The following is a 27,511-nucleotide window of genomic DNA, read 5'->3' as shown; positions in this document are numbered from 1 at the left end:
AAAGAGCAGAGTAATCCTAAAAAAGCTTAACAAGACACTGTCGAGTATGTTTTTTTCTCCACCTGTATTGACTTTGTAAGAGCTAGAAACCAGCTTTCTACCTTCACTACATTATTTCCCACTTGTTAAATGCAAATGCAAACCCCGATTGTGTTCAATAAAGCTAAAATAAGCATCCTTCTTTGTGAACTAGTGAAGTAAGGATCCAGTTGGCACGCTTGCTCTCTCAGGCAAGACCTATTAATACAAAAGAGGGTTTATCTGAGAAAAGTCTAAACCATGAGTCCTAAATGAGTAATTTCAGCTGCAAAAGAAAATAAGGCTGGTGAGGTTTTTATGCTGTGACTGAGCTTAAGCTTCAAGCCTGCAGGCTAGCACTACTCAGAGTGTTTCTGATGGGATAATTTTCTATGCAAAAAGACCAATTCATCGAAGAATTACTCATGTCATGGCCAACATGCCAGCTTCGATGGCTGTTCATCTGACAGCTGCAACAAACTCTTCTGAGATGTTTTAAGTGACCAGGTGCAACTTTCCTGTTTTTAAATAAGCCTTCATGGTTACTCTGGCCAGACAAATGCCCTGCAAAACCAGGTGCTCTTCTCCCACTGCTGCCACCTGAGAAGGTCTTGCAGAGGCTTCAGTTCCCTAAAGTGCTGCTTAGATTTGCCCTTTGTTTTTGTCATTTTGACTACATGGGATCTTGGTCCTAGCGGCTGACTATGGCTCTAAAATCTTTACATCAACATGCTGATGTTAGTGTCACTGGATAAATGATGTACATTTAGGGCTGTAATCAGGGAGCCTGATGTATAAATAACTCCCTACATCCAGTCAGTTGAGGGAGATAAAGAATTCAGAAGATCTGCTGAGCTCATCCCAAAACCTTAGGTTAGGCACAGAGATGGGTGCTCAAAGCCAGCAGCAGGGAAGGTCCTCAGAAAAGTGTGGAAAGTAGATCACCTGAACGGTGGCCACTAGGATCAAGGTGGTGTGAGGCTCACCTTTTGGCTCCGTCTTCATGAGAGCATGCCACGGTCAGCAGCTGCCCAGCCTTTCATTATTTCTCTACACTCTCTCCAAAACTACTGGGTTTTATTTCAGAAATGTTGATTTTCTAAAAATCCATTCCATTTTGAACAAAACTGAAAAAGTTTTGAAACAGCAAATCCATATAACCTGCTTACACATCACCTGATTCCCTCTCTGACCACCCAACCCTTGGGATTTTTCCATTAATATTAATACACAAACCCGTGAGAATGCAACTCCCATTTAACTGTTTAGGGTAATATTTCGCAGGTTGAAAAGAACAGCTTTCAAAACAGAGGAAAAATCCAGAGGACGCGACCACATTTCACAGGTCAGTGGCTGGGATAGCTGGAGCTGCTGAAGGAGAGCTGAAGGAGCAGACTCGCTCAGGGGCATTTTAGCACTCTTGTGATACGATACCCATATTCATCAACATGCAACAATCCCCTCTACAGATGAAAAACACTACAGATCATGTTCCTAATAAAACAGTCAATTTGCCTCCTTCTCTTTTTTGTTGTTGGCAGGAATTCCTTATAACCTCACCTCCCTGGGGCATGGCTTCCTCTCCCCCTTTGTTGATCAGGAGAAAACAAGGCTCTGTGCAACAACAAAGTCTTGCTGGCCAGCCTCAGAGACACTTGTGCCAGGTTTCAGACAGACCTGGGAAACTACTGTTGTTTTAGATACTCTGGTTATCATCAAGATAGAAAAAATTACATAGGTGGGAGCCATGGTGAGAGAACACTTCTGTGTCGACTAACACATCAAGATGAAAATTGTGACCCTCTCTTCAGAAAACTCCAGGAAATAACCTCTGGACAGAGCTGTCAGGTGGCAGCAGAGGACATCTAACTCAGCCCTCACTTCTACAGAGCTTTAAAGAATAAATTTTTCAAACCTGGTGCCAGAGCTGGGGTTTGGAGCCCACTCTCAGATCGCAGCCTTTGGCCTTTCTACACCAGCAAGGAAAAGTGTCCTTTATGACTCCCATGAACCACGTGCATTCTGCCCACACTTGGCTTCAGAATTGACCTGTTTGGTCTTGAGAACAAGTATGCAGCTTTGCTAAACTCACCATGTAGACAGAGAGGCCTTCTCACTGACTATTCTAGAGCTTTTCTTATATACAGTCAGACCTTGCCCAGTGCTTGCTATGTCCCTCCAGCCCCATTCAGAGAGCAAGGAGATTTTGCTCTGCTGTGTGCAAGTGTCTCCAAGTAGTCTCTGCTGTCAGCATGGAGAATTTTATATTCAAAGAAAAAAAAAATATTTGATCCCAGAATATTTAAATATACTAGAAAGCAAGATACTTGAGGCTTCAGTTTTGTAACACTGCTGGAGGATTCTCTAATGCAATTACATCTAAAGTCATTCACTCTTTGTTAGCAGCCTTTTGTGTGACAGACAATGGTAGTAAAACTATTTCCTCTAAAGGAAGAAATCAAGACCCTGATCTGCAAAACTATGCTTGCAGTTGCATATATATGGGCATATGACCTTCATGCAATCGCATATGCAAGCTCTCAACCACACGGTGATTTCGATATTACATTGGCAGAATAATTTTCAATTACCCCTTACATGACTGGATTAATGGGCATTGACAGTACCCTGTTCAAGCTCAGAGATGATGCCAAAGATGCAACAAGATGTAAGAAGAAGATGAAGAAGAAGAGATAAGCCCAGCAATTAGAGAAGGCTGAGATTTTTTAAAATCATATAATTGGAAAAAAGAAATCTGTACAATACCAAGGAGGATAGATCAAAAATAATTAAGCAAATATTTACTTTTAGGCAGCTACACCCACTTAAAATGGACAACACTACAACAACTTTTTTATAATGTGTATTTCTTCCTCAGCCCCATCTGTTAGTGATTACTTTATGTCTTTAAATCATCATGGCTGATATTTCACATAACAGTTTTACTCACTATTGTAACTTTGAATGTTCTTATTATTCAGATAAATTGATAATTTTTTTCAGAATTGTAGTAAGTGAGTGAACTTAGAGATGTTGCATAGATCAGTGCTATACACTCCAACAGAACACATGAGTGCAGAGAGTCAACAGCGTTCAGTGCCACCTTGTTTACAGCACTACCTGACAACCACAGGAGAGACCTGTTAGTTAGTTCTATTTTTTCCAAAAACAAAGAGTCAGCTGATTTTTGTTACAAAGACTAGGAATCACCGTTGTTAAGTAAGTGACTATCCTGGGGGTTTTCAGAACTGCTCACATCGTACTTCAACCTACCAAGGGGAGGAGGGAGTCATTGTATGAATTACTCCTGCAATATTTCATGAGCTAGTAAATTTTCTACGGAAATTATCCAGCTTGATGAAAATGTCTGTATTTCAAACCTCACAAGAGTCTGATTTAGAAGAGAAATAGTGCTTGTTTACTGCAGCTTCATTGACGACAAAGATGGAGAGACCCTGAAGTGTTGAAATGTTAACATTCCAAGAAAACTAATTATCATATTTTCCACTTGCAAACTTCAAACCTGCTGCTAATTAATCTCTGTGGAAAGGCTGTGTATGAATCAAATTATAATGTAAGTCAGATTATATGGGATGAGATGTATAACATACCCTGCCACTGAGGAGAAATGAAATGGATTGCTTGCACAGAAATGACAAAAAACCCAAAGAGCTTGCTCTTCATTAGTGCACCAATCTGTAGCAGCCAGCTGATGACAGATTCACCCCAGCGGAGTGTTGCAAACCACCTTGGATTTTCAAAAGTTTGCCTGTGGTCACAAATTATCTAGATGCAAGGAGAAAAAAAACTATTTGACTGAGCAAACCTTGATATGGCACTTGCAGAGTTCTGTTGTGAAAACATCTTGAGGGCAATCAAGTGCCATTAGCACACGTCAATGAAGCTTCCCATGAATTACTACAAAAATTACAGTTAAGTGTACTCCTCCTCCATCACTGTCCAACCTCTCTGACAAAACAGTTTGGATATCTGTTGAAGTATTACAGAAATTAACACCTTTCTGCCAGTATAGTAATCAGAAGGATGTTAGCAGACAATTAACTTGGTCCATCCGCACTAACACCTTTATATAATTCATGTATTGATTGTAGGATTAAAATGATTTGTTACCATTCACTCTGGAAATACTATATTGTGTATATAACAGGAATAGCAAAGGAGCCTTGAATAAATCAGTTCTCACTGAAAAGGGAAAAAAATACTTGTTTTCTAAAAACAAGATAGTGTTTACAGTCGCCTGAAGTAAATTCCTTGGAGTTTGACTAAATCATTTTGGTTCTAATTTATAGTCTTATCATATGAGATATCACATAGCAACCAAAAAAGAAATCTTCAAAAGTAGCTCATTATACTTGCCTCTGCACAGTTTGCCTTTTTCTTGACCCTTTTTTTTTATTCTGTTAACTTATTGACATGCAGCTTTCAGATTCAGAGAAGCTGGCATAGCAGTTGAGCAGATTAATCCACTTTTTGTTTGTTCGTTTTTCTTTTTTTAAGTAGGCTACAACATGGAATTTAAAAAGTCCTGTGCAGTGTTACTCACTGGTTCAATTTCTAATGCTGTTTTCATTAGTCTACTTGTTGACTATATCCGTTCTACCGTTGTTACCATTTATTTCAAGGCTTATTTTTGTGTGCACATCTGTTTAAGCAGTTCTACTCGTCATATCTACCCACCTAGGCAAAAGAAGCTTTTACCTTTATCGGATTACTTTGCTTTCCACAACTTGTACATACTCCCTTTGTGATGAATTACTGATCAACTGTTGTGAGGTTTAATGGCATGCCTGGGTATGGTCAGCAGAGTGGCTATTCCACATTTCCCCCCTTCCTTTCTTTCACCCAACATTCCCTGTGGACTAAATACTCTAAAACAAGAGCAAGCAAAGTGTTTCAGAACCACCTGGCCAATTTGATTGTACACAGCCTCGTCGTTTCGTACACAAATCACTTTATTTTAAATCTGAGAGGCGGCAGAATGCTACACGCTTTTCTGACCCTACATTTTGCTCTATTTTCTCTAACACCCCACTGCTCATCTCACAATTTTCAATCTCTATTTAATCTTCAAAAAAATATAGACTCTGTCTTCAATAATTTATCCCAGATGAGAATCTGACCTTATATACACAGATCACGTAGAAGTTCAGTGAGACATGGCCCTATTTCCTCCCTTGGCCTTTGCTTACACAGACAGATGGAAATTCTGGCCCTAATAAAGTCAGTGCAAGTTTTGCTGTCGGTGGCAAAGGGGTCAAGGTTTCCTTCATATAATTTTTGTAGCCAATAGGTGATTACTTCGTATTGCCTAGTCTTGTCATCTCAACATGATGAGCTGAAATGTCCTGAACTAGCAGGGTGGTTTCCTTGCTCTGGTTAAAACAGCTGTGCGCCACCTCAGATCAACATAGTGTCATATTGTGACTTAAGGAATTAAATTCTATATTACGGCTAAATTTTCTGGCTGTGTTCAAAGCTGGTTTTGCTACTACTTCCTGCTGTCCTATGCTATACTTACAGCACACTTTACTTTGATTCTTGGTAGAATCTAAATTGCTAAAGATATTGTACTAAGAGCTCCAATGAGCAACCTCAAAATTTTTTACAACACTGGTTAAGATTAGGAAGAAGAAACCTGATAGTGAACTCACGAAATGCTAGGCTTCTAAAAGATTACTGAAATTCATTTAAGGAAGAAAAACTACTAATCAAAATTGTAAGACCACGTATTCTACTGCAGCTTGAGCAATTTTGGCCATTCATTACTTTTTTAAAGATATAACACAGAATATATGTGTCAGAACTTGCACATATAATGTTATCTACGATTCTAAGATAAGGCATAGCCAGAGTTTGCAAACAGAAGAGTGAACAAATCAAAAGGAAATTTACACTTTGCATTCTTCTGCTTTCTCAATGTGTTTTCATTTCCCCATTTGCAGATCAGTGATATCTAAATCAGCAATCTGAGAAGAGGAGAATCCTCTTAGCTATTTTCTCCCATCGCCTTCTCTTACCTGGCATTTCTTTTGATTTCTTTCAATTTTCTGTGGTATTGTCGTGTCTTCTACACAAATTCCTGAACCATTCTCTATTCTTTCCTCCTATGACCACCTTCCTTGTTCTTTGCTGACCTTTCCTTCAGGACCCCACAGTTCTTTACTGTGATATCACCCCTTCCAGGTTATTTCCTCAAATCTTTTTCTTAAGCCAGAACACCCCTGCAACTTTTCACCTGTCATTTGGAAGTCAAGCTAAGGCCAAATTTCTCTTTGTGTCCATGGGAAAAATTCACACGGCAACATCAGAGAGATCAAACTGGAGATGACCAGATCTATGAGATCCACAGAGACAGGCTGACATTCTTGTTTGACCTAGTTGTGTCATGTGCTTCTAGATGTCATCCTTCTCCAAAAAGAGGCAAGAAATTGCGCTTGGAGTAGTGCTAAACCTTCAACATGATAAGAAGAGACAAATGACAGAGATCTCAGGTGTGATCCCTCCTGCCTTTAGCATCCTCCACCTGGAGCTGAGCAGCTTTGCTGCAGCACAGACTACCTGAAAGCTCGTGAGGCTTCCTCTAAGACACGACGTCAAGTTAACCTCCTCATGGCTCTCTGTCTGCCTTCGTAACACCAACACACCCAACATCGGTTTCCTCTCTTGCCTCTGCTGATTCCACTAGCAAGGGCAAGATTTTGCCCTCAACTATTCACAAGTAATTAATGCATTATTGAACAAGAATAAATAGATAGCAATTAAATAACAAGTATTAATGACTTATTTATTAACATATTAATAGTTGGCCTGAGAGTAATAAATGCAAATTAGTGTAAAGTGGTACCAAAAATTGTGTCGATAATAGGCCCTGAAGTAATCTCGTGCATTCAAGATAATTACAAATATATTTTCCTTTCAAAAAACTACTGCCGGGTAATTTTTTATGGTTTGCTATAATATCATTTTAGAATTAGAAAATTAGCCCTAGTCTCATTAAAATAATTTTGCAGTGCATCAGACTTTATTTCAAATGTAGGTTTCACATTATCTTCTTGCCTATAGAGCTTGCAATTTTTTCAGAAACCCTCTCTACATGCAAACCTTTCGGGCCTGTGGTTGGTATGCTAGTGGTGTTGTTTCAGCTTATTGCTTGTACAACTTTTCTCATCGTTAGTATTATGTGAAAAGTCCCACTGCAATCAGTGGTGGTACCTTGAGGGCTAAATCCAGTAAAAATCACTGAGGTCAGATTTTCTCCTTTTTACCCCTGCTGATAGCAATTCACCTGGTAAACAGTTCAGAGGCTTTACACAGGAGTAAAGGGACGCACAGGGCACCGCACACCTAACAACAAATCCATCCACAACAGACCCCATTCTGAAAACCATCCCTTGTCAGAACCTGTTTTACTGGAAAGAGTTTCCTCCTCTTCATTTTGGGTTTTTTGGGTTTTTTTAAGTCTTACCTGTTTGGGCAGGAGAAATCTCTGCTTGACACTTTGGCTCTGAATTATGACTTGACTTTGGGAAACTGGTTACTGTGCAAGGAAGGCAAGCTATTCTCACTTTTATCAGATCTACCAAAAAAATTTATAAAATGATTGGCTAAAATCCAGACTCCTGACCTCATCTCTGATCTGCTATTACTAATGGCAAGTTAATGTATTCCTGTCTGCCACTGGTCCTGATATTCCTTTCTGGCGTCTGACATACGTGTAACATGCACCCATCTCCGATAAAGAATGAGTAAATATTCAAATCTGCCTCCATATTTATACACGGTTGAGGAATTAGAGGTTGTAACTGAGGGGGCCCAGAATGCTAATTCTGCAAATGTTTGCTTCTACAATGCTTCTGTCTGCCTCTGCAGGTGGTATTTTCACTTCTTTGCAGTTTTCCTCAGTAAAGACATTATGAACGATTTCTTCCAAAACGATCACATGCATTTGTGTACGGCAGGGGACTTGGGTGGCTTTCTCACCATTGCGCCTTCAAAACCCCTACGTAAATGTGATTGTGGCCGTGTAATCTGTGTACCTGGAAATATAATTCGTTTTGTTCTTAATGAAGGTCCTACGGCACAAATTTATTAAAGGTATACTTTTCCGTGGGATAATAATTGGGTCGATAATATTAAACTCATAGGCTCATTATTTAATTGCAAGGGCAGATTATGAATACGGCTTCTAAAATGTATTTTAATGAAAAACACTACATCCTGACCTAATCATATCAACCTTATGCTATCTAATTAAGGATGCAAAAAATCATTAGAGTTGCAAAATATTAGTTCCAGCTCCATCAGGCTGCTAGCTGCCCCTTCATGAATATATATATTTTTTTACTCTATGATAAATACTTAATGAGGTAAAAATGACAAAATTTGCATGTAGGCAAATTAGTTTAATAGAGTGATGTCTTCCCGGTCCACAGAAAGTGACCTTCTTCATATCAAAAGAACAACTAAAAATACTTTGAAATGATCACACAGATGCCATTCCACAAATGACAAATCACTTCTCTGAACAATATAAAAATTATAAAATGCAATAACCTTAAATTCTCATCATACTGTAAATGTGTCCTCTGCTGCTGCATTTATCAATTTAATAAAAGGAAATTAAGCATATTATAAAATACCCATTTATGGGGCAATTTTTAATCCAGAGAATAAAAATGAGAAGCACATGGTTAATAGGAAGAAAATATTGCAAAAACGTAGACCTATTTTTTTCTAGAAGGCTTGACTGACTATTTACTTGAATGACCTCCATTTAAAATATATTTTTTATGTGGAGTGATGTAAGATATGGCAGTCTCATGCTCCCTTTATAAAAATTGCTCACAGTTAATTTGGTATCTTATTTAAAAATTAACACATTAATAATGCACGCAATAAGGTCTAGTGATGTGTCTTCCATACTGATTACTTTACACAATTAGACATACAAAAAAAGAGGGACAAGATAAATACCTTATGCAAATTCACAGCAGAAAAAAAATGGTCTTTCAGTATCGACAATGCCTAGGAGCATAAAAGACCTGAAAATATAGTTCCTAGTCTTGGAGGGAGATATTCCATATGGAGAACATATTTCTGGAAGGGAGTGAGCTTTTGTTACAAAACTGAATTTGCCAAAGAGCTAAGAGAACATTGTTTGACCATTCCCTTTTTGATCAAAATAATCTAAACAAACCAATCAGAGTAGAAGGGGAAGATTTCAGGTTTCTGAAGTACGTTGGTTCTTTTTTTTCACAGGATTTGTGTTCCATACAGGTAGCTCAGGAGTTTTGTGCAATAGTCTCCACTCACAGACCTCCCTCACTGTGAGGCAGATCCTGTGCCCCTGAAATAAAAGGTAGGGATTCTACAGACACCAGCAAACCGCTGCGCTCATTCCACATTAACCCTATATGCTTACACCACGTAGCCTGCACCAGTATGTCCCACCGAGGACAGGGACATTTAACACTGTGACCACCTGGCAGATGTTTAGGGGTGATACCAAGGGAAAGGCTCAAAATTCATGCAGATGTAGGAGTGCAGGAATCAGGAAGCTGGGGACACAAAGAAGGAATTTTGCCTCTCCTCAAGCCGTCCTTGCACCCCAACTGCCCCCACCCTGCTGCTGACGTGGTCCCTTTTAAAGGAGCTCAGACTAAGGTCAGGTACCCATGTTTCAATGTGGGGTTTCATACCTGCCAAGCTGCATGTTGGGAGAAAAACTAGGCACCTACGTACATCTACAGCTATGGACCATGTGTTCTAGTGTTCTCTCCTCTGAAGTACAGCTTATTGCAGCACTGGACAATCCAGATTTCTTCTAATCAGGGATAGACTACTTGCATAAAAAGGAGTAATTTTTCTTTCCATTCTTTTCCATTTGTCTTTACCTCCATTCTCTCTCTTTTCCTCTCCCTCCATCCATTTTCTTTTTTTCCCCCCTTCTCTCATTCAGCCCTATCTGTAAATGCTGCAAGAAATTGTATTTTGGTAATATCACTAGGAATATATTCTTAATGATATTACCAAAATATATTTCTGAAACAGAAAAGTTGCTGTTTGCAGTTGCCTGCTGCACTACTTTCCCCATATGGCACTGGCAGCTCTGTCAGGCAGAATGAGGTTCATTCTATTTATTCTTTGTTTGACCTTACTTAACTTGTAACAAAGGTAATAGAAACCAATCCACAGTGGCTGTCCTTTGACTCACTGTAGCAAGTTTTTAAGTGCAAAAATAAAGGGTTATTACGTTTACCGGGGTAAGGCAAATAAGTGCTATCCGTAAAAATGTGGGAATGCCTGAGACAGGTGGCTGTGGTAATGCATTTACTCTTTCAAACCTTTCCCTCCCCCCTGTTGAAATGCAATGTGGTGCTCTGCACTTTCCCACAAAAATTAAGCTTACTGAGTATCTGCTTTTTCATTCAATTGGCACATTCACCTTTTTATTTTTCCTTTCAGGGTCCAAACTGTCATCATCAAAAAAAAAAAAAGTGAAAAATAATTACAGTTGTGGCAGATGTTTATAGCAGTGACAACTGAGACTATATATTTATATAAACTGCTGATCTTTCAGAGGTAGCTATAGTGACTTGAAAAACCTGCAGACCCTAATCTGAAATCACTTGTTCCAGTGGGTTAGAAAAGAAAACAAACCAAACAACTCATACATACTTAAGAGGACTAATTTCCTTCTTATCTGGAATCTGTTCATTTTTACATTGAAGCAGAAGAGGTATTGAACAAAGGCACATTCATAGATGTCTACATCTACTTCATGAGCACTTTAACAGTTGTCCAAGAGCTATTTTATAAGACAGTCCTATGAGAATTAATAATGTTGATGCAAATCCAGAAAGTAAGGATGAAAGTGTCTCTTACAGAAGAAAATGTCCCTTACAAACTACTGACCACATTACTTTTGCTGTTTTCAATTCTTTAAAAGCAATTATGAGCAGAAGCCTCATTTGTGGATGACATCCCCAACACCAAACATTTTGCAGACATAACTAGCTATCACAGCTTAAAGTCTGCATATGGGGCTAGAGGCTAGTGGCTTAATGAAAAAGAAAGGAATTATTTTGATAACCAAAGTAGAGTAGACCAACTTCAGAACTCTCCTATCTACCTCTCACGTTTGCAACTCCTCTGGGCAACCCTAGAAGGAATGGGCCGGAAAGGAGAGCATGGATATCACATCTGACTTACCAAATTCACAATCTTTACTCAGGGCATCCCCATGCATGCCCTTGCAGGAGGCAAATTCTACTTGTTCATGATGCTCCTCAGTTTGCTAAGCTGGCTGAGAAATCACCTGGGATGGTACCGACATTTAAGCAAGTAACAAGTCTCCAGGATCCAGTCAAGAATCACCAGATGGCACAGACAATTTTTGACATCCGTGATGCCGCTAAGTCTTTAGATACTAAGCAGATTGTAACCCCTCAGGTTGTTCAGGCAATGCACATACAACTTCACAAAATTCTCCTCAAGATGTTTCTTAGCTTCCCTATTTAAAGAAACACCTGAAGAATAATTTTCTCATGTATCTGTGACTATTTTAGGTAATACACAAACAGGAAGTGTCAGTTTGGACCACTACGTGACAGACTTGGAGACTTTGTTTGCCACTCACCACCCGCCTTTCACCGTTGATTCCTCTCCACTGCTCAGCCCTCTTCATAATGTAGCTCAGCTCCTGACTGGAAATCTCTAAGTCCAGAGGAACAAAGAATGTGCCTTCCTCACCATGAATGCGTTGAAATATATCCAACAGCCAGCCTTCGCAATGCAGCCTAAGGACAGAAATGACACATTTGGTTCATCTTTGAAAGGACTCTTCATGCAAAAAATAATAATAAAAATGTGCCTTATCCTTTTGTAGACTTCTAAATCTTGTTTTCCCTTCATGACTATATTCTCTACCCATAAGTAAGAAGCTTCTGCCCACGAGTTCTCCAATATACAACCTTCCCCAATCCTTCGGAGACTTTACTGGAATCAAATCACATAAAGTTAAGTAGCAATTCTTTTTTAATTATTTCAAGATATTGACTTCCCCAAAAGATCTTCCTTTCCTTCAGAAGTGTCCAGTGTCTGTCCTTAGCATTGGGCTGGGTGACTAGTTCCAGTGCTCACATGGAATACCTCGGTTAGGCATGAATGGAAGTCCTGTGCCAGGGCTCAATAAAGGGTAAACCACATCATATGGAAAGGAACTACTCCCCATTCTTTTCAACCCCAAGCCTGAAGTCTATACAATCTAAACATCTCTTGATGTTAGAAAAGTTCATTTCATATGTTGGCTTTGTTTTTCTATGACATTTCTGTGCTGTGGTAGGGAACTGAATAAGCACTACACAGTAAAATTCTCTACCACAAGAAAGGCTTGCTGTGTGGTATTTCTTAATGTAGGTGAAACCAAGAAATATTGTGAGGCTTTTAGAAAAGCCTAGTGTCACATTTTTAGCCTTAGATGAACTTTAAAACTTCAAAACATTGCTGTTTAATTCCACTGGAATCTCTTCAAGTTCATCTCTTTCTCATTCTACTTTTATTCCAAAACCAAAGGTTCAGAAAATAAGGATCAGAAAATCTGGAATCTCAGTCTTGGATGTTGAACTGAGGTCTTCCTTTTTGTATCCTTCTCCAAGCTAATAGTTTACTACAATTCAGCCTTTGCTTGGTGCCAATCTCAGCTTTTCCATCTTTCCCAGAGACTGTCTGGGCACTCAGGAGAAGTTCAGAGAATGTAACTAACAAAAAGCCCAGGTTTCTGTGGGGGATGTACAGGTCCTTCTTTTCTTGGCAGGCCGGGGAGAGAGCACATACACAACTCTTTTAACCCTCTTAACTCTTGTCCTTCTCACACAGAGCAGCACCAGGCGTGGTTCTTGTGGCCGATCCTTATTCTTGGGTCTTACATTGGCATGTACGTGCTAAACTGTGTGTGTACGCGTGGAGGGCAGCGGACTGGTGGAGCAAATCAGAATGAAGTTCACATTTACACTAGCTCTGCATCTCCTCTTACAGCACACACAGTATTTGCAGAGAGGCACACTCAATAAACTGCTTAGAACAATTTTAAGCACAACTGAGATTTAGCTTGGAACAGAAATAAGTAGATGCACTGACAGGTTTTCAACTTGATCTCAGGAGCAGCTTTAGCTTTCTCTTCAAAGAGAAATCGTACCTTAGGGTCAAGCTCAATATCCAAGAATTTCTGTGATGGAGTAGTTATTCTGACACTTAAATCTGGCAACTAGGTTAAACATCAGATTAGGGATTTATATCTCCTACTTTGCTGCAAAGGCCCTCTCTCTACTTTTTTCCCTACCCTTCTTTTCTGAAATATTCCTTTTGAAGTTGCAGCTCTAGATTTGCTGTAGTTTCCAAGATGTCATTTTGGGATTCTCTTATCAGAAGAGGAGAGCAGCTGGAAGATAACCTAATTGAGGTGTAGGTAGTCCTGGAAATAAAAACTGGCTACCAAGAAACAATACAAACAGCTATGAATTGTTAAATGTAAACCAGCACCAAGGTACAGTAGGATACTAAAGTACCTTAAAATACGCTACAGAAGAAATTATTTATTTCATAAATAACTAATATTGGTCATGAAGGAAATTTCCAAATTCCACAGAGTCTTCAAAGAAAAGTTTGTCTCTTGATCCACATTAGATGTCCTTTTCACACAACAGATACATTTTTGCAAATATTGACTCATAATCTAGAATTATCTTTTGCTTAGTTGAAAAATCGGCAATGTAGCTGGTGGGCTTTCTGTCCCTCTACTCATCTTGAAACAAAATATTATATGGGGTTCCTCTTTGGAGTTCCAGGTCAACAGTTTAACTGACTTGCCACATATCTTGCTAAACAAGAAAAAGACTTTGCCATTTATTTAAGCTCACTTAATGTAACATTCTTATTTCAAATTAAGTAAAATTTAATGCAGTTAAATTACTGTCTATTTGCTGCCATAAACATTTTCTATATGAAGATTCTAAGCACATGGCTATAAACAATATAATTAACTTTGAATTAATTAAGAATCGTGAAGCCTGTCTTCCAGCTTTGCTTTTACCCAAAAGTACTCAGGCTGCTCCTGTTACCTCCTTTAATTTTTCTTTATCACTAAAACTAATAAAGCACTTCTTGTTCCTTAATATTATTGTCTTATTTATAAGAAACTATAATTTCTATTGCTAATGCAATAAAGAACAAAAAACCCTCAGATGCTACTTTTCCAGTATAGTATACTGGTATAAGGTATACCCAGTATGCCTTACGAGATCATTTATTTATCAGAAAGAACTAAAAATGTTGAAAGGATTTGCTATCCAGAGTAAGATTAAAAAATGGGCTTCTTGAAGATTTACACAAAAAATTGAAGGGTAGATTAAGTGGTTTAAAACAATTCATTGCATCTTCACTTGAGCCTCTCTCATCTTTTCTTTTTGAAAACAACTTAAAAAGTATAAAAATAATTGCTCTGTCAACATTAAAAAATGCAGATTTTTAAAGATTTTTCCCAAAAATATTTCAATACCAGGAGATTTAGACTCCTTCCAGCAGATGGTTCTGTTTGAGATGGGTCTGTATTTTCTCAAAGCACAGAAAACATTTCACCAACAAATTCCTGACAGTTTCTAATGTCTAGTGGAATTAAAGAGAAAGAATTGCAACCACTGCCACTTAATTTTTCCAAAAAGTAGTTAGACTATCTCTCCATGCTAGATGGACTATGGATTCCCAGGACACCCAAGGGGAGCCAGATTTATTGACGAATGTTGGTTTATAAAGACACAGATAGATGCCTACTGCTGTTTATCCCCTTCCTGTGATTTCTTTAGCTTCCTGGACTGCCATGAAGCGTTCAAGCTGTGGCTGAAACAGACACTGCCCCTGCTTGGTTTGATGGTCTGTTGGGTTCAATCTTCTTATCCCTTTTTACACACTGTTGAACACTTAAGTGTCAAATTGCTGAGTAATTCTAGCCAATGGCACCAATTCTACCACTCAACAGGCAAAGTCTTCCCTGTATACCAGTGTCTTAGGACACAGACGACATCCCTCAATATTTATATAGGTCCAGCTTACAAGAGGAAGACGTGGCAGATGCCTGGGTAAAAAATAAATGGTTTCTGAGTAGAACGACATTATATTTGAACATCCTTGAGATACAACACTTGAGAAATATTCACACAAAGGGATACTACTGCCTTGGTTATAGTAGTCTTTTCCCTTGAAACCAAATGCTGTTATATCAATATTCAGGAAACAATGTTAGGAATTGTAGAAATGCTTTCCTTAAAGATGTTTTAAAAGGCTTTAATGCTATCATTAGTGGACTGACAGTGTGCTGGCTCAAGAGGCCTAGCCAGGTCCAACATACAAGGAAGGGAAGGTTGATCCCATTTCAGAAGCCTATGGTATAACTTTACTCTGCACAGACTGTAGTATTCAAAACATTTCTTTTTGTTATCAGTCAAAGAATTTCAAAGACCTTACGCACTGCAACGGATTTTGTTATCTTCCCTTTGCTTTTGTTATGAATCATTTTAAAAATGTGTCACACTAAGACAACATTTTTTTCCCCTAGTAACAATCTCCCCCCACCCCTTTATTGGAAAACATTATGGGAAAATTGATCCAGAAGGAAAGGAACCTTTGATAATCTTGCACCTGTTCCCCAGACAATGAAGATGTTGGTAATATTCTCATAAAAACCTGCCTTACGAATGTTTTAATTTAAATTAATTTTCCTGAGTAATAAACGACAGCAGCTAAAACTTATGAAGCTATTCAAAACTATTAAGTCAATGATTAAGAAGGCATTAACATCTCAAAAACTAATTAACTAGACTACCAGTACATTGGAGTTGTGTACAGCTTCCAGGAATGCAGGAGCTCTGAAATACTTTGCAGAAATTTAGATTGCCATTTATCTTTTTCTGTCTGCTGCAACAAAGATGGAGGAAAGGAGGCGGAGGGATGATTCTGTCAAATGTAGGGCATGTGCTGAGCTTTTATGTTCTTATTCCTTCCTTGCCTTTGTGTGCAGCTTTTTATTGGTGCTTTCCACCACTCAACGTTCATAGCTGGGTGAATCAAGGGCCAGAAAAATAACTCATGCTGCACTACAGATGAGTCTCTCAGAAAAGAGAAAATATATTTTTTCATTAAAAGTATTAGACAACCTATCTCATTTGCTTTCAGTGTCCCACACCTGTCTCTGTTGGCTGTATAACTTAGGGTGCCTGCCAAGAAAGGTGGCAAGAAAAGTAGCTGGTCAAATTTCGTGATGAACTGAATATTGATAATGGGCTGAAGTCATGGAAAAAATATTTGAGTTAGGTCATTTGAGTTATGTCATGCGTTGGGTTAAAGCCTCAGTCACAAGCCAAAAATCCTGTATCATCAACAGTCTGTAGACTCTAACAGCCACTGCAGACTCAAAGCATGTTGCATTTCACACCATACACAGCTTCCTGAATTTTTCCCTGTTTCTCATGAAAACCCTGCTTGGAAGACTAAAGACAATATCTTCCAAAGTACCCAACTAAAAAGAACATACATTATAGAACTTGAACTCTTGACACAGACACCATTGTCTGAAGTCAAAGGACCAGAGGCTTCTACATTCTCTGAAAAATCATATAAATTATGTTCCTGTTGAAGAAATAACTGGCTCCCACTCTGACTCGTTTTGTCTACAAAATACCAGTGCATTAAAAGTTAAGCAGGAGCTAACCCCTCCTTGATTGTTTGCAATTCTAAGCTCTAGATATGTGACAGTGACTTGTCTTTTCTGATGTCATCTTACTTTATCTTACAGGAGAAGGACCTGGAGTCTAAGCTCCTAATGGAATAATGAGATAAAGAGACATACCTTAAAAAGTACAGGTACAACACTGTCGATGAGATGATGAACAGGATCGTATAAAGCATCACTGTGATTAAGGCACCAGGAATCCCTGACTCCTCTGCTCTTACAAAGACCCAGTAGAGCTTTGCAGCATCAGCAATGGGTTTCTCTACACTGTTCCCAAGTCGCTGTCGTGGGGGAAAAAATCAACATAAGAAAATGCCAAATTTGATTAGACTATTTACTTATAGATGCCAAAGAACCTGAATTTCTTTATAAGGAGGATTTCACTGCAATTTGTGGAGCACACAGCTTGAAACTCAAGAGTCTGCTACAAAGAATTTGAAATTAACCATGAGATGTGAAAAAAATATTTTCTGGTCTATTTTAGTACAATTCAAATCTACTCTGTAGAAGTGGCTTACTAAACAAAACTCATGGCACAGTGAAAATACTCCATGTGACATATTTCAGGAGAATTGGAAGGGGAAGAAGGCTGCAATTTGCCTTATTTCAATGACCGGAGGGCCATAATATTGGAAGATTTATGCTACTGGTTTTAGGGGTGCTGAGTGAGCAGAAAACACTTGTGCCAGTGGATAATTCCAAACTGACCAGTCTAAAAATGACTTGCCCTTGTCATAAGAAAAATACTGGTTCCAACCAGACTCAGTAAGTTACATTACTTTGAACATACACTTTGGAGGATGTATATACACCAATTCCTGATTTCATATCAAATATTTGGTGCTGGAAAACAAAAGTAACCTTCATGTTGTCTGAAATGCCAAATGGCAATATCAGGGCATCTACACGTGTTGCTAGCTGACACCTAGGAGAGCTGTTCTGCGAGCCTTGCAAACAACAGCATCAGTCAAAGGAAGTGGTGAATGCACAGAACTTCACTGAGACCCAATGAGGTGAGAAAAATGGAGAAAGTAGATCAACAGAGGACACCAGTAGGTTTTTGTTAAGTTTTGCCCAAATGACTTGACCTTTTTTCAGTACAAAAAGAGACAAGTTTCCCCTTATGAAGCAGTATTTTAATTCATGGACATGCATTATCAAGTCTGCCTGCAATTTTTTAAACCAGAAAATCAGATACTCTCTTAATCCCCTCACTCCTAGCATCCAGCCAGTCCAATTTGGGAAGCCACGAGGAACTGCTTGTAACATCAAATAATCAGAATGCATCAGCATTTTTTCATGGTATAACTCTCATTTAATTTCTTTCATTCCTGAGAAGAAATAGAGATGCAATGAGACCAATACCACTGAAGAGATCTGACTGTAGCTTACGTCCTACTGCTGTGGTGAAATCAAAGATACCTCCTAACTGTACAAAGTAGCAGCCACAAGTTGTATCATTATTAGCTTCTCCAAAGGTACATGACTATCATATGCGCTACTTAGCTATGCTATTAATAGTTTATGTTCAACTCCTCTGTAAACAAACATGTATAACTATTTTCATTCTACTGAAGGTGAAACAAACCATTAGCGTACTAAATATTGGTAAAGAATTAATATTAACAGAACAAAAATTGTAATTTAACTGGAAATAAGGCGGTTTGTGTATTTCTGCAAAGATTCAGAAAGAATCCTGAAGAGTTTGTAGCACTCTGCGTTTCACTACACCTCTAGCAAAACATGGAAAAGTATTTTCCAAAAATTTATTATTTTGCTTTATCTAGTTCTTAAGAACTAGCTACTGTATTGACATATTATTGCCCTCTGCTGGATCGATTTAGAAGAATTCAGCTACATATCATGGGTCTTCTGCTGCTCAGAGCTAAAATAAATTCCTTTCTTTACTTTTTTCTTTTCAGAGTGACACACTGACAGCCATATCCATATTAAATCATATTAACGCATTTTGCAAGGATGCGAAACTGCACCACCAAAAGTATTTGTCATTCAGAGAGGGAGCCTGTGACCTTTAGGCTTCAAGAAACCTGCACCTTCCTGAGCAACTTGCCTGGACTAATCCCTAGGAAGAGCCAAATCTTTCTCCCTGTTTTTTGCTGTCTTTGCAGTGACATGCATAATACAGACAATCACAAGTCCATCAACGAGCCATACAAGGACTGAGATTCTTGAGCATATTTCTGCTCTTTCCATCCTTGGCAACACTGCCAGGTTTCTGTAATGGAAATTACAAATCCCAGGAGAATCACAATGACATATAAAGAATAGTCACTAATTCAGGTCTGTTCTATATTCTTTAAAAAAAAGTTAAAATACATTATCTCCTGGTTCTATTTTATCCTCTCTTCTTGGGAAGAAAAGAAAAAAAAAAAAAAGCTGTCTGCCTCCACCACTTTCTTACCAAAGAGACTGTCTACCAAGAAAAATCCTCTGCACAGCAGTCACGTCCTGACATTCCTCCAGAGAGGGAAAAGTCTGAATGGCAAAGATGAATAAATTTTTATCTTATCCGAGCATTTTTTTCTGGTAAGGCGTGGGGAAAATGTAGCTTTCCATCTGTTTTTCTAACAAAGAGATTGTGTCAACCTTTCGGTGGTCCACAAAGATGTGATCTTGGAAAGGTGTCTTCATCTGAAATTTTTTCAATAATATCTGTCAATATCTGTCTGAGGTACTTATCACACCCCAGGGCGATGGTCGTGTGAGCACTTTGCAGTCTCTAATGTTTTTTTCTGACGACACAAATCCACGTGGCTGAAGAGGTGTTAACTCTCTGCATTTTACATGCTGCAGGGAGACCAAACAACTGGTTTGGGGAAAGCTTTGGCAGAAGTAGAAGTAGAACTGCATTCTCCAAAATCACAGAGAACTTGCCTATCCCCGAAATATCCTTCTACGAGCTGATAATAAATCAAGCCACGAATCACACATTTGACAGAATATCTCAAACTATGAGTTGAAAGCCCCCAAACATAAAACTGACTCTCTAATCTTCCCTTAATAATAATAATTAAAAAAATCGGTAACAAACAAAAAAATCTTTGTCTCCAAGGTTAACTGTCATTTTTAGTAAGTATTAAGATATCAAAATACATTCTAGCGCTAAAATAACTGATATTACCACAACGCTTTAAAAATGCTTGATCTAAAATGGATTGGCAAGTAAATCTGAAATAGCTGCTGAAAGAAAGCCAGGAGAAAAAAATAACAAATGCAATAACGAAAACACATGTATGAGATATAGTTTCATTTTGGAAAGGATACGCACAGTATATTGTGTAATAGTTGAACAAATGAGTTTGTACCAAAGATAATCTTGGTGGATAAAATTGCCAAATTTTCAGTACAAAGTACAGAAGGAGATGTGGGGGTTTTTATTACTCTAATGAAAAACTTTATCTTTTTTTACATCTCAGGGTTTCCCCTTGACGAAGCAAATAAGTCCTATTTGAAATTGATAATGAATACAGTCTTACTGGGACTGAATACAATTTGACGGAAGTCAATGGTAGCGGTTTTCTCAATGCAAATGTGGGAAAGACAAGGCAGACCTCAACCTTTCCTCTAGTTTTTATGAATACACTAGAACTGAGGGTGAACAACTTTTAAATATTTAAATATCTCTAAACTGGATATTGAGGAAATATTCCTTTTTCTCCTAGGAAAAAAAAATCTGTCAACAGAATAATTACAATTAAAATCCAAATCTGTGCATGGTTTACAGAATGAAATAAAAAATAAAAAAAATAAAAAACAAACCACCAACCAAAAATCAGCAGGCTGTCCAAGCAAAAACTACAGTGTGCTTCCACATGCTTAAAATATTGCAATTACCTCCCAAGTGAGCCCAAATAACAGCTGAATTTTAATTTTCAAAACCACTGCAATGGGAAACAGGACATAAATGGCAGAAAAGCACATTTTTAACAAGACTTCTTAAGACCAGACCACAGGTTAGTAGATGAGGAACCAAGAGACCTGAAAAAAACTTATCCATCACAAAGACTGTGTGGAATATTGCGCGATCTGGAGTAAGCAACAGAGACAAAAGTGTCTTTGAAACACAGACAAGGGCAGACCAGCAAAACTCCACTCCCAGAAAAGTTCTCATGGTGTTACGTCCATCAAAAGGACCCCATGTCACCTACACAGTGAGAGCCAAAACTGAAACACGTTCTGGGAGAGTGGGCATTACCTGCGATAAAAATCCCCAGCTGTCAAAGTACAGGTCTACACAGTGTGTACGTAAGCACAGACTGGGAGGTTTACCCTCATGATTTTGTGTATGGTGAAGCTCTTTCCTTAAAGATGTCTATCTTTCAATCTCATGAGTCTTTTTAGGTGTGCCAGTAAATTACCTTAACTGCCTTGCATGTCAGAGAAGTGCACAATAACCTTTATTTTTTCATTTTGTCTGTTTCAGTGCTTAGAAAAATCTGAAGAGCTAATAATCAGGACTGCTCATTAACCCATCTTCATTAACATCCAAAATTGCAGTAATCCTTTTCAAAGCAGATGCAATCATTCCAGTGGATTTACTTTCTTATCTCCATATATGGCTTGTACAGTGCTCTTAATTTTATGCAGAAACACAGTGACTCCATTAGATGGGAATTTTGTTAATAAAAAGGTAATGTATAACATTATTATTTAATTTCTTTTCAACTTTCATGTTCCATTGCCAGGGGTGGAATTTCGTATCTTTCAGTGATTCACTGAATAAAACAAACTTCTACGTCAAGGTCTCATGTCCAAGTTATTTTAAGTGACTTACCCCCAGGAATGAATCCACTATGAACACTGCCAAGGGGTCTAGCACTGTCCAGAGTCCCATAGCTATGATAAACTTTGACAAGAAGGAAGGGAATGAATCAAACAGCTGCTGACAGCCCCATCTGATCAGGACCATAAGAAGTAGCCCCGCGATCAAGGTTAGGGGTCCCACCACAACCATGACCAACTCTTCACCGGTCTGCAGCAAGGAGTTCTGGTAGCACAGTTCGACAGTGTGAGGCAAAAGCCGGAATCTGTAAACAAGCAGAGGGAGAGAGTTTGTCCGTGCTCCTGGGTGAACCATTAAGAAAATAGAATCATGCAATACAGCATGTGGCATTGCAAAGTTGCATCCCTATCCTGGTCCCTTTGACCAAAAACCGTGCGAAGCTCCTCAAAAACATGAATTTTTTCTCTTCCTCCTGCCTCAACATCCTTTCATCCCCTGCCACTGTCAGCCCAGTGGATGCACCTCCAGGCCCTTGGGACTCTGCAGACAGGGCTACAAAAGATGTTAGCTCCCAGAATCATCCCTGTGAACACAGGGCCCAGGAGCTCAACCTTTTCCACACACTGAAGCACCTTTGAACACTGCACAAAGCAGAAAATGTGACACGGCAAAGAGCTTTTAGCATCCATAAAGTGTGATGGGAAATGTCACTTTTATGGCATGGTCGGATTTGCAAAGATCACACAACGTGCAAATTTGTTGGCACTGTAGGAGACAAGGAACCGTGTGGTATTGTGACCTACATGAAGATGCTGAAATTTAAGGTATAAATTTCACTACCACTGTATTTGGCAGGAGAAGAGCGAGCTCAACTCATTATCAAGTTCTGTGGACACCCAGCTACAGGCTGGAATGCTGATTCAGGGCATCTTGGCTTGGGAACATCATCCTTTATCTAGCTGACTGCTCCAGACAGCTGTGATTAGTGGCTTTGAACATGACCACCTCTCTATCGTACATTGCTTCCTTCTGTTGCATTTCCTTTGCTTTCACAGACTCTTGATGCTTGGCCTCCCAGAAGTTTTAATGCCAGCTGGCTGAGCCTCCCTGGGCTGCTCAAGGCCAGAAGCAAGACATGGTTGACTTTGCATTAAGATCTAGAAGATGACCTTAGCAATACCTGTCCAGAGTTTGCTCAGACACCCTGTTGAATTTTTAGTCAATAATCCCAGTATCACAGCAGGCATAGGTCACTGAGTTGCATGTTACTGGCTCCAGCTTACTAATTGACGTTTACATGATGCTTTAAAGTGAAGAGAAAAAAAAAAGAAAAGAAAAAAAAAGTTTCTGCTGCAGAAACTTTCTCTTCCTTAAGAACGACTGATCTTTTTTTGCTCTGTAAACCCATTCTCTATCCCATAGCAACATATGGAGAACCAGATATCTATCACCTTGTGGATTTGCTCTCCATCTTTCTCCTTTTTTTTAATGTCAAGTAATGACAAGTAATGATTTTCCTGGAACTCTCTAGAGGGCTCTGACACCCGAGCTAAAGTCAATGTATCATATAGTTAAAATATGTCAACCCGTTGTAGTCCTCACAATAAAATTGATATATCAAAGTTAAGTTCTTCAAAGTATTTTAACTCATAGATCACTTTGCTAATACCAGATATGATTTAAATGTTTCTTCAGTTCTGTGCACTTCTTAGGCATTTTGAAATACTTGATCCAAAATGATAAATGATTCTTGTAGAAGATACTTAAAGTGCTGGATGTCTCAGAGGAGAGAGAGGTAGGCATGACCCAAGATCCACAAATGGACATATCCTGTTCTGTGTTGAAAACTGACATTATCAACACCTTCACCTTTCTGTTAGGGTCACATTGACATATCAGATCATCTGGAGTCTGAATGTGGTTCTTGTGCTCCTCGTCTCTGCAGAGACTCCTATCTGGGCTTGCACGCAGAGCCCTTAGCATGACTCTTAGTCATCAGTTCTCTTTGTAGGGCAAAGGAATTGCTTTGAATCAAGCTGTTTGTGAAAAATATTCCATCAGAGAAAGAAGGCAGAAGCACGTACTTTGTAACAGGAACCGAGATGGTCTGAAGGAAGACCCATTGGCTCAAATAGTGCAGATAAAGTCTCACGAACCAAAGCAAAACCCCCAGCAGCACCAGCAGCCAAAAGTCCCCAGAGCACCAGCGTGCAGCCCTCAGCTCCGAGAAGGCTGTGTGTACCACAAAATGGAAACGCTTGACAGCCTGCCTGGACAGTTTCACTTCAGTAGCAGAACGGCAGCTGGAAATAAATGGAAATAAAACAGAGAATCAGTTGGGAAAAGGATATAAGAAATAACAGTTGCTGAAACCCTGCAGGGTCCTGTTCTACAGAAAGACATGGCACAGGTTCTGATCTTAACTTCTGATTGACCAACGCATCCAACAGTAAAAAAAGTAGAGTGTTTTTTCCATTGCAGCCTAACGATAGGTGGCTTCGTCCCAGAAATCATACCGCTACTTTTTAAAGAAAACAGCAAATCACATTTACATTCAAATTTTTGAAAGTCTTTTGCTTTCACTTTGATTTTAATTTTCTCTCAAATTGCTCTCTGATCAACACTTTATCGCTTATTTTCCTTCTGAGAAAACAGTAAAAGAAGTTGTCATATTTGCACTGAAAAAGTATTGATTTTAGTGAAAGATGTGAACAGATTTTTGGTGTTGGGGTAAGAGAACTTCAGTCAAATATTTCAGCACACAATGTGGGCTAAAAACTTCTCTTTAAACTAGTTTCAAGCGAAAGGGAAAATAGAAAGGAACTTGCACTGTACAGTGTTCTGCTACTGAGTGTGGTGGGATTTGCCCTTTAAGCTAATTGCTATACTGCTTCAAAGGGGAAAAAAAAAAAAAAGAAATGAGATTCAGAGATGCAGCTTTGGCATTATGTTTCTAAGAAACTGGAGTCTCTCAGCTGATTCAAAGCTGAAAAGACAGTAGCTTCTTTGACCTTTGGAAACCTCTAACTGCCATGCCTCTTTCTACTGATTTAAATGACTAAGCAGCTGAGATGCACAACTCTAGGACTAAGTATGATGTCATCATGCTCAAACTCTTATTTATATTGATTAAGCCTTATGAAGGTTCAGAAATATAAAGATCTTTTTGTGGAAGAAAACACGCTGGCTTTTTAAGTGTAGCATATGACTGGAGAAGAACTGACAGCTATACTTGCACTTTTAAAGCATTTTTAAAGCATTAAAGCACTCTTAAAGCATTTTCCTGTCTACAAATGAATTTCTTAAATAAATTTCTTTCTCTAGCAGTCACAAAGAGAACTGTGAACAGAAGTGGAGAAACTTCGAAGGATTCCGCATTTAGTCTAGGTTTACATGAGCAGGAGAAATAAAAAACACCTGATCCTCGGTGTTGAGCAGGACGCATGTGTAGGAGAAGGCATGCTGTCAGCCAGCCCCTTTTCTCATGAGAAGGAACAAGCTTCAGTTACATGATTGGCTGAAGAATAGGAGGAGAAGCTTTCAGGGACGCACCGCGAAAAATAGGTTTCAGGTCGCCACGAAGACCTCGAGGACAAATCACCAAAAATTCATACAGACGCATCTGCTGGGCTGAGACAAATGACAGGTTGATCTGTCAGGCGTTTTCAAGGGTTTTTTGAGACCCTGCAGCCCACATTGTTTATGTCATAATCAGTCACAAAGTCCTGCTTTACAGACTTAGGGCCACATTGTGAATTACTTTGGTCTTATTGTAATTATTTATCCACAGCAGCCCACAGGGACATCGTAACACATTTCATTAACATTATGAAGTCATAGTCTAGGCTTGTGTGAGAAAGAGACAAAGGAAAATGTAAAATAAGAAATATGATTGATTGTGGTACTATTCTACAACAACTGTGGCATTCTAGATGTTCTGAACTCTGAAGTTAGATTGTACTACATTTCCTTTCATATAAAGGAATTTTTGTCATCTTTAATAACTTCCATCAAAATCTACTCTTAAAGTATTGACTCCTTGAGAAGAGTTAATTGAACAGGATTAGGCACTCAGTTATTTTAGTTAGACCAAAGAGTTTGTGCAAAAAAAAAGGAAGAAAAATGCTATCTTAGCTCATTACAGTCTTCTGATCCTTCATCAAACAAGCAGATTTACACAGACATCCCACCCAGCCTTACCCATATCAGAAATCCACATCCGACAAGGATCGCTGCCAATCTTCATCTCTGTGCTGAAAGCACGAGTAACCATGTATTTTCCACAAAAGTTCTGCCTCATTTCACGTAAGAGTCATCGACTACTAGATTATCTAATCTCAAGATATCTCTTAACAAACACCACTAAAGTGAAACATTCAATGTACCACGTGTAAAATGTTTCAAGGCATAAACCCTTCCTCCAACCCAAAACACACTGATTGAGAAGGAGAGCACACAGCTTGGAGTGCTGGAAATACTGAGTCCTCTTTCATTCACAGCAGTCCTGGAATACCAAAATCACTGAGAAAGGTTAGTGACCAAAATGCTGGCTTGGGAAGGTGAGGCAGCTTCTTCCACATGGAGGCAGGATCTGGTGATGCAGTTACGACTGTCACAGGATTTGCATGAATACACTTACTCCAACTCTGCAACTCACTGCATGGAAACCGCTTGTGTAAATGCCATGAGCACAGCATACAAAGTGTGGCTATCGAACTATCTTAAGACTCAGGCACCAATGAAAATCTTCAGCCCGTGTCTTCATTACTCCACTGCTCCTCAGCCTACTTCCACTTTCATAGAATCACAGAATGTTCAGGGTTAGGAACTTGAAAGATCATCTAGTCCAACTCCCTGCCAGAGCAGGATCACCCAGGACAGCCACACAGGAACGTGTCCAGGCGGGTTTTGAAAGTCTCCAGAGAAGGAGACTCCACAACCTCCCTGGGCAGCCTGTGCCAGGGCTCCAGCACCCTCACAGTAAAGAAGTTTCTCCTCATGTTGAGGTGGAACTTTCTATGTTCTAACTTAAACCCATTATTTCTTGTTCTATTGCTGGGCACCACCGAGAAGAGATTGTCTCCTTCCCTTTGACACTCACCCCTCAGATAATTCTGTACGTTAATGAGGTCCCCTCTCAGCCGTCTCCTTTCAAGGCTGATCAGCCCCAGGTCTCTCAGTCTCTCTTCACAGGAGAGATGTTCAAGTCCCTTAATCATCCTCGTAGCTCTTTGTTGGACTCTCTCCAGTGGGTTCCAGTCTCTCTTGAACTGGGGAGCCCAAAACTGGACACAGGATTCCAGGGCTGGTGTCACCAGGGCAGAGTAGAGGGGGAGGAGAACCTCCCTAGCCCTGCCGGACACACTTTTCTTAATGCCCCCCAGGCTCCTACTGTCCCTCTTGGCGACAAGGGCATGTTCCTGTCCCATGGACAACTCACTGTCCACTAGGACTCCAAGGTCTTTCTCCACGGGGCTGCTTTCCAGCAGGACATCCCCTAATCTGTCCTGATGTTATTCTTCCCCAGGACAAAAGAGAGCTAATGTCTCCACCCGTACGCTGCATCATCCTTGCTGAGATGCTGGCACTCTCAGCCACAGGAATCCACCTACACAACAAACTTCCTAAGGAAAGTAGAGAAATATAGAGCATGCTTGCTGCTGCCAAACCCTAGAAGCCTTCTACTGGCAATGACTCTGCTTAAACCAACAGTTGCTTAAGACATCTCTGATGTCTTGTCTTTGATTCATCTTTCCTCTGAAAAAAGCAATAGCAGCCCATAAACTCAACAGCAAGCTGAGCTTGCTGGAAGTCAAAGACATCCATTAGGTGGAACCAAATAACATTAATTTTTACTTTTGGAACAACAATTAATTTTTTTAGATTTTTTTTAAAGATTTTTTTAAGATTTTCATCATGCATCTTGACCATTATTTCCAGCTTTTAAA

General features: G+C 39.3%; 1 protein-coding gene across 1 annotated transcript in view; it reads right to left on the bottom strand.

The window, feature by feature from the left end:
* LOC104277656 overlaps window positions 1-25,863 on the bottom strand; it is a gene marked incomplete at its 3' end in the record, with an annotated part of 54,559 nt that extends 28,696 nt beyond the window's left edge. The window contains exons 1-6 of the mRNA XM_009874358.1: window positions 25,764-25,863; window positions 25,073-25,193; window positions 23,648-23,866; window positions 21,615-21,867; window positions 16,937-17,100; window positions 11,654-11,837 (exon numbers count right to left, since the gene is read on the bottom strand). Of these exons, the coding sequence (XP_009872660.1) occupies window positions 11,654-11,837; window positions 16,937-17,100; window positions 21,615-21,867; window positions 23,648-23,866; window positions 25,073-25,193; window positions 25,764-25,863 (1,041 nt within the window). The remainder of the gene's footprint in view (window positions 1-11,653; window positions 11,838-16,936; window positions 17,101-21,614; window positions 21,868-23,647; window positions 23,867-25,072; window positions 25,194-25,763) is intronic.
* Between the last annotated feature and the right edge of the window lie 1,648 nt (window positions 25,864-27,511).

This window comes from Apaloderma vittatum, unplaced genomic scaffold (assembly GCF_000703405.1).
Source record: "Apaloderma vittatum isolate BGI_N311 unplaced genomic scaffold, ASM70340v1 scaffold13328, whole genome shotgun sequence".
Classification (NCBI taxonomy): domain Eukaryota; kingdom Metazoa; phylum Chordata; class Aves; order Trogoniformes; family Trogonidae; genus Apaloderma; species Apaloderma vittatum.
Note: the sequence above shows the minus strand (reverse complement) of the source record. Positions and strands in the feature narration are given on the sequence as shown.